Genomic DNA, 12,731 nt, shown 5'->3' on the forward strand with positions numbered 1-12,731 from the left:
ACCTGCTTAGCCTGCTAGAGGGCACCATCAGGACTTTTAGGAGAACAATAGCTTCATCTCTTCATTCTCAGTTACTGTGTTGTAGTGCCTACATGCACGTGCCTTTTTTTGTAAGTTCCTTTTGAAGATGGCAATGCGACGTTGTCAAAATATCAGAAATATTTATTAAAGTGTAATTTAATTTATATTCGTATCTACATTGTTCAATTCCTTAAGTGATTTAATTAGGCACATAATATTATTAAAATGATTCAATATCGGTCTTACCTTGTATGGTGTCAGAGGATGGTATTGAGTTATCAGCGAAGTGAAAATAACGCAATAACAACTGGAATCTATTTCGACTCATCTGTGATCGCCAAAACGTTATATTGTAAAGTGGGTTTTTACTCCAGTAATGTTGGAAAAGAACAAGGGCTTGTTCTTTTCCAACAGCTCTATTGTTGGAAAAGAACAAGGGACCATTTGTAATAAAAGTCCAATAAAAACTTTCATTTCTGTGATGCTGAGGTCCTTCCATTGTGATGCCCTGTGAGATTTTCTTACTCATGGAAGTTTTGCAATTTCTTGCTCAGCATATAAATTAGTTTGTTCTACCAGTAATGCAAGAAACTCTTCTGAAAAAAAAATAAGTCAATGTTTGTACTGTAAAATCTGTTGTGTCCAATTTCAAACCAATGTTCTCTTGGAAAATAAATTGTTCAGGATCTTGTTGTATTTTGGTCCACAAATTATCCTTCATATTTGATGTTATTGCTTGGGAAGTATCAGGATTATCTTCATGCTCAGGGATGACTTCATCTTCACTGTCTTCACTTAAATCCTCAGAAGGTTCATAATCGCTACTGGTAACTATCCTCGGCAAAAATCTCATCAAATTCTGACTCACTTAGATTAGCATAGTACTCAAGTTCTTGAGTCAGTGGTCTTTTCTTATCCATATTGTGAAGTTATAAATATATATTATAATAATAATTATAAAACGAAATACTCAAGAAGGAAGTAAATGTAATATACTCAACTAAGTTTGATTCACTAGTGACGAACTTACACACGCATTGCTAACTCTGCTTTAGCGAAACAACGACAAGTCAAAGCATGTCTGAATACGAATTAACTCATAGTTGGCTACTGCGAAGAACTTTCTATTACATATGCCACTAGAAGATAAATCGTGAGACCTTTTTTTCCAAAAAAAACACATTCTGTATGTTACTAATTTAATAAGCCTTTCGGCTTATTAAATTAGTAACAAAATGAAACCGGTCTGGGTAGTGACCTCTTCTCATAATGTAAAACAATATATATACATCTCTTAGGAGCTGGGTTTTACATTATGAAAGAATATTAAAGTTAGTGAGTGAGCTTGCTCCACCTTTGCATGGAGTTGCCCTGGTGTTGTACTATCCAAGTGATCATTTATACTTGGGCGTGCCGATAGTTTTTTTCAGCATGAAACTCTATGGATTTCAATCCGAGTTTCGTACCCGGCTATTAAAACATAAAGGGATTTACCATCCCCCTTTCTATTAATATTCTGTATGTTTTTTGGTGATTACTATGCATTATAATTAGGATTTTGAATAATATGATATGATTAAATAAAATTGGCTTCTGAGACCCGAATCCTGAAAATTGCCGTGGCAGTCAACGTGTTAATAATGATAATAAAATACAGGTTCATAGTTTCTGACAGGTTCTTATTTGCAAAAGATGTTGTTCATAATAATAATTGGTTGTGCATCAAAAAAAAAAAAAAAATTGTGGTGTGCATTCCAGAGCTGAAGTGCAAATAATATTTCTGGTTTTATTTCTGTTATACTTTGTTTGTGATAAAGTGTTTTCCTGATGTTATAGTTCTGTTTTCTGGGTCTCTCCCCCCAAACAACAAATCAGAGTAGCTCTGTAAGCTAAAAGTTTGGATGTACCAACTTTTGTTTTAGATGATGATTATGGTAATGGGCATTAGGATTATTTGTCTGTGTAACTAGGCTTTCTGTAAGTTGAAAATTTTGGATGGGTGACCTGAAAATTCTAGTAATGAGCATATACAAAAAAATGCATTGAACCATGGAGTTCTTTCTGAGGGGCAGTTTCAACTTAATTTTACATACTGTTATTAATAACACACATCTGTATCGTCAGAATGCATTATGAAAATCCTGCTCCTTTGTTACATCCATCATATTTTAACTTAGTTTATTCAGCATCCAAATTCACAGAAATCACTTACTGTAATGATTTCTGTGAATTTTTCACAGGCATAATCCATTTGCCTGTGAAAAACCTAGTCTTCATTCACACCACTCTTCTATACAATTTTCAGGGATGACTTCTTGTTACCTTTACCCTCCTGTGTATTAATTTTACCTTAACAACCCATGAGAAGTCACAAAAGGAGAAGTAGATTTTTTTATCTAAATTTCACCCAAAAAAGGTTGTTAGTGTATAATATATTAATATTAGTACAGTTGGGGGACAAAGAGTTAGATAATTTTAGAGAAGAGCCAACATAGAAATTTTTCAATCTACCTGTGACCTTCAGTAAGGAGAGTAATGATCTCACACCAGGCAATAAAAATTAATCTACCACCTAAAGATATTCACAAAACCTCCATGTCCACAATGGGATTTGGAAACTATAGCCTGTTGGTTGGAAAGCAGATATACTGACCACTTGTCCAACCACCCAGCTGTGTGAATACACAAATTGAAAAGTTAATTCATAAATAAATTAATTCGATTAAAAACATCCAGTTTTTTTTTTTCATTAATAAGTATTGCTTTTTAACATTTATACACATATCCATTTCAAATATGACATTTATTATTATTACGTGACATCTCCAATGAATCCAAAGACTCGTTGCAAGAGTACACTCCATCCACTGTCTACATTACTTATTCTCCATCTACACTCACACCACCATTTACTGACATTAATAGTTTATTTTCTCTGTAAATTGCAGGTATACTAGGGTCGATTTGTCTGTATGTGAGATAAAAAAAAAACCTCTGTTTCCAAAGGAAAAAACCCTTCTGCTTTTGTATGTAATCAGCTAACTCACCTTCATTTGAAAAAGGCCATATAATGATCCTCTCACCACAATAAGAGTTGAACCCAAGTCTTTTCCAATTTTTGGCCACTTGGCCAAAAATTGGAAAAGCAAATAGAGATGCTAAGGCATTCAGCCACCAGTGATGCCATGTAGATTGTCCAAGATCCTTGCTGCACTCCAAATAACCTTGATCTCTTCCTAACTAGTGATCCTTTTAATATACCATAGATGTTGTTAATCCTTTAGTACCCAATATTAATTTCTTCTCCCATGGAAATCTTTTATGGATAAGTAAAAAGAACTGAGGTAATGGAAACACATTAAACATAATATTTGCCTGGAACCAGTTTTGAATGATCTAGTTGGAGTTACAGAATCATTTGATAAGTATTTTGCAAGTGTATGTTACTGTGAATACGAATAAATTAGAAGAAATATTTCTTAAGCTTCAGATTAATTTTTTTTATCTAATAACGTAATACAGGAAGATGAATTGTTGCCATCTTAAACCAGTACGTATCCTTAACATTAAGATATGTTGGAGATAGGTTTCACATGTTATTTTGAATGATGTGCAGATTTAATCCTCTTTCATTGGTAAATTGTTAAGATTAGGTGTAGTGTCTTGTGATTGAAAATTTGCAATGGTTATTCCAGTTTGTAAGAATTTTTACATCATATTTAGTGAAGAATTATAGACTTTACATAGGGTGTCCACATTGGACCTCCCTAGTTTCGAAGAATGGTAAAAAATTAAAATTCAGAAATATGTAAGGTTTGTGTTGTTCAAACATTTCAGAGACTACAAGTTTCATCCAGAATTTTTTTTACAAAAACTTGGTGATTTCAACACCATGGTCCATACACTTCAGTAATAGTGACATGTTGAAATTAGGGAGGTCCAAGATGAACAGACACCCTGTATAATTAGTCATATTAATTTTATAGACTAAGAAATGGAAAAATTAATTAATAGTCATTAAGTTTATTATTGAAAAGTAGCAAACAACTATCTTCCTCTTTTGGATACATTAAAAACACATAATCCTAATGAAGTTATTCAGTTTTCAGTTTGCCTGAAACCCATATTTACAAGTCAGTATATTCAACTGTCATTGGCATAATTTTTTTCTGGCCTGGTTGTCCGAGCAAATAGCATATTCGCTTTCCAGCCAAAACGCTGCGGGTTCGAATCCCTTTGTGGGCATGGATGTTTGCGATTGTCTGTGGAAATGCTAGTGGTGGTGACGGACAGTAGATGGAATTGGTGTAGTTTGTGGATTGAATGGTGGAGACGGAGATGTAGAGCAGGTGTCCTTTCTCGATGAGTCTGGACTTTCTGGAGGTGTCATGTAATAATAATAATAATAATTTACCTATCATAGAAGGTAGGTATTGTGAAGACTTTGGCTTACCATGCTCAGTCCATCTGTTCTGAGGAGTCCAGTCATTTAAATGAACTAAAGAACATAAAAACTACCTTAATTTCTACTAAACATTATCAAGGTTAACATTCAAAAGATCTTTGCTAAATATCGGTCCTCAGCCAGACCTCATTCAGATGGTATGAGTTTCTATATCATACCTTGAAGGGATATAGAAAGGCTACCATGGATTTTCACAGATATGGTGTAAATACTACCAAAACCATTTGAAAACTGTTATCCTTTCTTGGGGATTTATTAGATGCCTTGCTCCTATTGTGGATAGTCTGGTCACTTAATTGAGGTGATATTCAAAAATATAAAGATTATATCAAATATTCAAAATATGAAAAATCTGGACTGGCATCCTATGTCATTAACACTGGCGTTCACTGGAACTATATGAAGGCACTTCATAAAATTCAATTTAGATTTTATTATTTTTTCTTCGAGAGAGATGAGATGAGATGCTCATTCACCATCAATTATTTATTTTTTTTATTTTAAATATCAATAGTGAATCGAAGAAAACTATCATCAGAAAGTATGTCAGTATGCAATTTTGTAAAGTGTCACCTTATATACTGTTAATATATACAATTAATCTCCCCTCCCATTTTTTTAATATATCTTTTTTTTTTCCATTTTTCAGAATTATTAATCATAAATGGCAGAAATTATCACTAGAATTACATGTGAACATAAAATTCTGGAAAGCTTCATCAAAATATTGTCCAGTATATAATTAATTATACACATATTTGAAACTTAAAATGTTGGCTTGGTTGGGCAGCTTCTCTGTACTTCAACTTGGTCATGGGTTTGAATCCCACTGTGGGTCCAATTATATGTCAGAATGCATTTCATAGAAATCACCATAAACTTTTCACAGATATTACATACATTTAATCTCATTGGAATTGATGTGTAAGAATGTTATTGGGTTCTTTTGATTGCTGATAATATATTCTTCAGGATGTACAGCTGTGATTTGCATTGTAAACAGATGACATAATCACCTTTTTAATGTGGGTTTGTTGTTTCTTAGCTCTTTTTTCTCTCAAGAATGCCCACATAACAAATGGATAAATATAAGAGTAAATCCTAATTTTTACAATTGTTAAACAATTATTCATGATCTTTAGTACTGTATTTTAAATAATGGCTTCTTTTATGTATTTAGGCTGTGTTATTAATGTGTATAATGCATCTTTTTTTTTTTTTTCCCCTTCAGTCTTGTGATTCAGTGGCGATTTGTATCTCGCATCCAACCCCAGATGAATGCATTCTTGGAAGGATTTAGTGAAATTATTCCTCTTAATTTAATAAAGCTGTTTGATGAGCATGAATTAGAACTGCTGATGTGTGGAATTGGTAAAATAGATGTAAAAGATTGGAAACAGAATACTGTTTACAAAGGAGGATATCATCCTAATCACATTGTTATTCAGTGGTTCTGGAGGGTTAGTAACTAATAATCTAAGTACTATAAAATGTTTTTGCTTTTTTTAAAAAAAAAAAAAAAAGTCAGGTTTTATATTGGTATTACTGAGTGCCAAAATGTGTTTGCTTTCAAAATGACAAAGGATAACTGTACATGATGAGATTAGTTACTATTATTTTTGTATTATTACGTGACACCTCCAGGGAGTCCAAAGACTCATCGAGGGAGGACACCTACTCTACATCTCTCTGTCTCCACCACTCCATCTACCAACTACACCAATGCCATCTACTGCCTGCCACCACTAATAGTATTTCCACTGACAATCACAAACATCCATGCCCACTCAGGAATTCAAATCCGCAGCCATTTGGCTGGAGAGCAGATATGCTAACCACTCAGCCAACCAGGCCAGCATTGTATTAAATAATACACAAAGAAACCTAGAACACCAACAAGAAAATATTCGTATGGAAACCGCATCTCAAATTTTGCTAAGTATATAGCATGCTGAGTAATATACCAATGTAAAAATTTTAGTTGCCAGTACTAGATACAAGTATCCCCTATGGGAGTTGGAAAGTTCTGATAAGCACCTAGAACAAAAATGATATTAATGCAACTGATATAACCACAAGAAAGAACGTATCTTAAAAACCCTTTAATCCCCATGTTTCATCAGATTGTAATAATTTGTTCTTTTAATTTTAGGATATATAAAAAGACATGTCAGAGGTTCTGAAAAAATTTGAAGACACAGAGGTGTGGGTCATCAAGTTTCATGCAGCAGGAAAGGTCTGCAACTGAGATTTGCCAAACTTTGTGTGAGACTTTAGGGGACTATGCCCCAGCATGTCAGAGAGTTGCTAGATGGGTAGCCAAGTTTAAAATGGGCATCCTGAGACAAAGATGCCCCCAGGTCAGGAACACCTTTCACAGCAATCACACCTGAAAACATCAGTGCAGTGCATGCCATGATCGTTGATGATAGATGAAAACCAGCCAAAAATATTACAAAGATGCTAGGGATATCCAGGGAATGAGCTTATTATCCACCAACATCTGGACATGTTGAAGCTCTCTGTGAAGTGGATCCCCAAATGTTTGAATGCCAAGCAAAAGAGAAAGTGTGTGCTGTCATCTCAAGGAATATTGGGTCATTTTGAGAAATCTGGTTCAAATTTTTTTGCTCGTATTGTGACTGATGATGAAACATGGCTTCATCACTATGACCCAGAGACCAAACAACAGTCAATGTAGGGGAGACACAAAGGTTCTCCACGACCAAAGAAGTTCCAAACCCAGAAGTCAGCAGGGAACTTGCCATTGTCTTTTGGGATATGGATAGTGTAATCCTTACTAAGTACCTCAAAAAAAAAACAGTTTATTCACAACTCTGAAGGGAAAATGCTGCAGAAAACTGAGCAGGGGCATGTTGCTTTTGCAGGACAACACACCTGCTCACACTGCTCATGAAACCCAACAGACAATACGTAACTTGGGCTTTCAATGTCTGCTTCACCCACCCTATTCACAAGACCTGGTCCCATCTGACAATTTCCTATTCACGAATTTAAAGAAACACTTGAAACACATCATATCATGCTAGGTATACTTGATGTGTGTGTGTAGTTAATGCACATAAATATCTGTGTATTACTTTGTATCCTATCATGTCATCTACCCTCATATTGTGAATGAGGGGAGACACAAAGGTTCTCCACGACCAAAGAAGTTCCAAACCCAAAAGTCAGCGGGGGGTCTTGCCATTGTCTTTTGGGCTCTTCTTCTTGAGTTTTCTGCAATTGAGCAGGTTCTTCTCTTAGTAGCAAAAACTTTCCTTCCACTTTCTCCTGCTATCAGCCTTCTCTTTCAAGGTTGTGCACCTGTATCCATTATCATCTAACATCGTTTTCCTTACTCTTCCTCTGGGTCTTTTTCCGTCTATTTTTCCTTCGATGGCATCTCTGATGATTCTATTCTCTCTCTCTCAGAATATGTCCGATCCAGTTTCCCTTTCTTCTTTTTATCCTCCTTAACAGACGTCTTTCTTCTTTTGCTCTTTTGGGATATGGATAGTGTAATCCTTACCAAGTACATCAAAAAAGCAGTTTATTCAACAACTCTGAAGGAATTGAAAGAGACTATGCCCCTTTGATGCACACAAGTTTGTAATCTGGATTCCCATAACACATCATTGCTGTTCATGTTCCTGGATGTGAAATTCTATTCTTTAGTTATGCTGTTACTGCCAAACACATCTCTAGGAAGCTGTTTCAAGCAGTAAATAGCTCTATAAATATAAATAGTCTTGTAAACTGTAATATAGATGAACCGAAAAGAATGTAGTATAAGCTATTTCTTAGTCTTGGTTTTTAATTTTATCATTGAAGGTATCATCCACAGGGTAACAAAAGCCATCAACAGTCCTTTCAAAACCTTAAAAAATTTCAAAATATCAATTAATAAAGAAGAATAATCAACTAAGAGGATCTTGAAAGTTTGCAAAGCAGGGTTGTTGTTGTTTTTTTTCTCAGTGATTACGGTCATACAAAGTATTTTATTTGATAATATACAGTAGACCCTCACTATAGCAAACTCAATAGTGACTAATCAGCTTGTTATAGTAGATAGTTTACTACGGTGAATTTCTTTTAACATGGCATATTTACACCTCTTGAACTCTGGTCAAGAATTTTTACTTCGTTACAGTGAGAAGCGACTACACACACACACACACACACACACACACACACACACACACACACACACACACTCTTGAAGTTTGGCTTATATGTGAAAGGCCAGATCACTAGGTAATTGAAGGATATATATATATATATATATTATAGCTTCTATTCACTCGGCTTGTAGACATTTTAAAAAATAATAATTATACTGACTAGGAACACTGAGAAAGGTATGATAAAAACTTTAATGAAACATGACTAGTTTCGTCAGAATGCCGACTTCTTCAGGTGTGTAAATAACTACAAAAGAACTGGAAAAATAACAAGTTAAAAAAACATGAACTTCTCATATAAAACAAATTGCGAATAGTAACAGTCAAATTTGAACTGTTGTCCGTATGGCAGGTCTAGCGTGAGGCATACGTGAGTGGCTACTGGCTCGAGAGCGCCAGAATTGAATCTTTGCGCTGTGCGAGTCAGGCAAGATGTAGCTTAAATTATTTTGTTCATGTGTGATGGTTCCAGGACTATTTCTTTAGATTCTAAGATACGCCTCTCTAGTTCGTCACCGCATTTATGGATAGTGGTCGTAAGGTTCCAGTCTATCTGGTATTGGCGCTCTTCTAGATTGGAGTTAGCGGAGAAAAGAAAATGACTGGAGAGGGTGCTCGCACAGGTTCTCTTGTAAGAGATGTCACGTTGATGCTCCTCAAGACGTAGTGAGACAGACTTATCCGTTTGTCCATAATAAGGTTTACCGCAGCTGCAGATGATTTTATAAACTCCTGGAAATTGAAGTTGGTTGTGTTTTTGTTTGGGTTGACTCAGGAAAGAATGAAGTTTTGGAAGGGTGGTGAAGTAAGTTCTGATGTTGAATAATACTTGGTATTATTTCCACTCTGGCCCATCGGGCGAGATCTCTTATTTCAGAAGAAGATCTTCAAATAGAACTTGACCACCTCAAAAGCACATTCTTAAACAATGGCTATTCATCTCGAAGCATAACTAAACGTCTATATCCATGTCCTCAACCTCAGCAAGAAGATAACTTCAATCCTATTACACACATTCAATTGCCGCTTGTAAGCTCTCTATCACCAAAACTGGCAAAAATTATGAAGAAATTCAACATCAGAACTTACTTCACCACCCTTCCAAAACGTCATTCTTTCCTGAGTCAACCCAAACAAAAAAAACAACCAACTTCAATTTCCAGGAGTTTACAAAATCATCTGCAGCTGCGATAAACCTTATTATGGACAAACAGATAAGTCTGTCTCACTACGTCTTGAGGAGCATCAACATGACATCTCTTACAAGAGAACCCATGCAAATGCCCTCTCCAGTCATGTTCTTTTTTCCTCTAACTCCAATCTAGAAGAGCGCCAACACCAGATAGACTTGTACCTTACGACCACTATCTTAAATGCGGTGACGAACTAGAGAGGCTTATCTTAGAATCTAAAGAAATAGTTCTGGACCCATCACACATGAACAATAATTTAAGCTACAGCTTGTCTGACTCTTACAGCGCAACGATTCAATTCTGGTGCTCTTGAGTCAGTAGCCACTCACATATGCCTCACGCTAGACCTGCCACGTTGACAACAGTTCAAATTTGACTGTCACTATTCCCAATTTGTTTTATATGAGAAGTCCATGTGTTTTAACTTGTTATTTTTCCAGTTCTTTTCTAGTTATTTACACACCTGAAGCGGCGTTCCGACAAAACTAGTCGTGTTTGATTAAAGTTTTTATCATACCTTTCTTGGTGTTCCTAGTCAGTATAATTATTGTTTTTTAAAAAATATATATGTATACTCTTTGCATGGGAATGGAGTCTGTAAAAATATCAGGATTGTACAGTGGATCGACAGAGACTCTGTTTCCATTGCATACATCAGTAGATGTTCTATTAATATTGCCAGTCTCTTTAAACCTCGTGACATTAGGGCAACTTATAAACCATATTCTTACTAAATGGAGTCTGCTCCACTCCCCTAAAAAGACCATATCCCTTCTACAAACATCCTGGGATTTACAGAATTACCTACTGATCTTTCACATATAGGTCATCCTTCAAGAAGTTTTGAAATAATACAGAAAGAACATCTTTGGGACATTGCTCACAACAGAGAAGATAAATCTGGCTTAGTTCTTCATTTTTCCCACAGACACATTATGACATTGATTGAAACAAATGCTCTATGTCCTACTTAAAAGCAACTTCATCTCTTGCAAGATAAAAGAATCTACCATGGTTTTACATAGCACACATAATAAAAATCATTGAATGATCTTGTGTGGCATTTGGAAATCTCTCATCAGATTTCAGTTTTTCAGCAAGCCACCTACAAACAGTACTAGACAACAGCCAATTCATGCCTTTTCACATTTCTGTGTGTTTCCATTATTTGTGTTGTAATGGATCCTACAAGCTTTGACAAGTAATGTTTAGTTTACAGTTGCCAATGTTATGTTTATATTTTTTTCTGTGTTTACCCAGAAGAAGCGAAAGCATTTAGTGGCAAAACCTAGGGGATTATTTTTATTTTCTTTAGTTATTTTATGACCATTAAAACCCACTTTTCTCTAGTTTATACTTCATTGATTGAAAGTGTCCTGTCAAATATGGGATGTTTATATTATAATGTATGCTAATCCCATTGCTCTAGCTTTGGGAATAGCTTAATATTCATACATCCCTCAAATCAGGGTGTATTTGAATGTTTTGTCATAAAAACCATAATTTTTAATAGTACTCTAAGAAGGATTACTATTAGTCTAATGCATCAACTTGCTTCCAGTACTAAAACGTTGTTGGTAGTATTTTCTCTTCAAAAATATATATCATCAGACAGGACACTTGAAATGTGGAAAGGCAGCAGGAGTAGATGATATTCGACCAGAAATGCTGAAGTATGGTGGTATAAAAGTCTTACAGTGGCTGCACTGCATAGTTCAGAAAGCCTGGACTGAGGGACGAATTCCCGATGATTGGAGTAGAGCTCTCATAGTACCCATATATAAAAAGGGAAATAAAACTGCATGTGAGAATTACAGAGGTATTTCCCTACTGAGTGTTCCTAGCAAGATCTATGCAAGTATACTTGAGAAACAGTTGAGAAGAATTGTGGAAGAAAAGCTTGGTGAAGAACAAGCTGGATTCAGGCCAAATAGAGGCTGTCAGGATCAGATCTTCACTTTACGACAAATAGCCGAGAAAGCATGGGAATATAACAGAGATCTGTATTTAAGTTTTGTCGATTTGGAAAAGGCATATGACAAGGTGCCAAGAGAGAAGCTATTCAATACGCTACAGTTATATGGTGTCAATGGGGCATTATATCAAGCAATACTTAGTCTTTATTTGAGTTGTAAGTCAGCAGTTAGAATTGAAGGAAGTACAGGAAGATGGTTTAATGTTAAATCTGGTGTGAGACAAGGATGTACATTATCCCCTCTGTTATTCATTATCTATATGGATCACATTATGAAGAAAAGTGGTATTAAACCTGATATCAAAATTGGAGATGTTAATGTCAGCTCTTTGCTTTATGCGGATGATGTTATACTTCTAAATAAATCCGCTACAAGTCTGCAAGATTCTCTGACTAAATTGAATAGCTGTTGTAATAGATATGGTATGAAGGTCAGCAATAAAAAGACAAAGACAATGAAAATAGGCAGAATCATTGAAAATGTCAACTGTGTTGTGAATGGAGAACCTGTGGAACAAGTAAAACATTTCAGTTACTTAGGCATGATTTTTACTGAAGATGGTAAATTAAATATAGAAATAGACAACAGAATCAGCAAAGCTGGTATGGTGGGAAGTCAATTGAATAAATTCATATGGAATAAGAAAGAAATTAGTCGGAACACTAAATTAGCTGTATACAAGACAGTGTTCAAACCCGTTTTAACTTATGGATCTGAGAGCTGGGTCAGAAGTAAAACACTTGACCAAAGACTAGAGACTGCAGATATGAGAGTCCTGAGAAAAATTAGAGGCGTGATGGCAATATCATATTAAAAATGAGGATATTAGGAAAGAACTTGACATTGTCAGCATCCAGGAATGCGTTAGCAGAGCTAATCTCAGGTGGGAGAG

At 35.3% G+C, this 12,731-nt stretch overlaps 1 protein-coding gene across 2 annotated transcripts in view; it reads left to right on the forward strand.

Moving 5' to 3' along the window:
• Positions 1–12,731, forward strand: part of Nedd4 (E3 ubiquitin-protein ligase Nedd4) — a 523,801-nt gene that overhangs the window by 476,189 nt on the left and 34,881 nt on the right. For both annotated transcript variants that reach the window (XM_090395739.1, XM_090395738.1), the window contains exon 20: positions 5,718–5,946. In XM_090395739.1, the coding sequence (XP_090251865.1) occupies positions 5,718–5,946 (229 nt within the window). The remainder of the gene's footprint in view (positions 1–5,717; positions 5,947–12,731) is intronic.

The sequence above is a fragment of the Typopeltis vanoorti genome, chromosome 7, assembly GCF_054136105.1.
Source record: "Typopeltis vanoorti isolate ZY-2024b chromosome 7, IOZ_Tvanoo_1.0, whole genome shotgun sequence".
Lineage (NCBI taxonomy): Eukaryota > Metazoa > Arthropoda > Arachnida > Uropygi > Thelyphonidae > Typopeltis > Typopeltis vanoorti.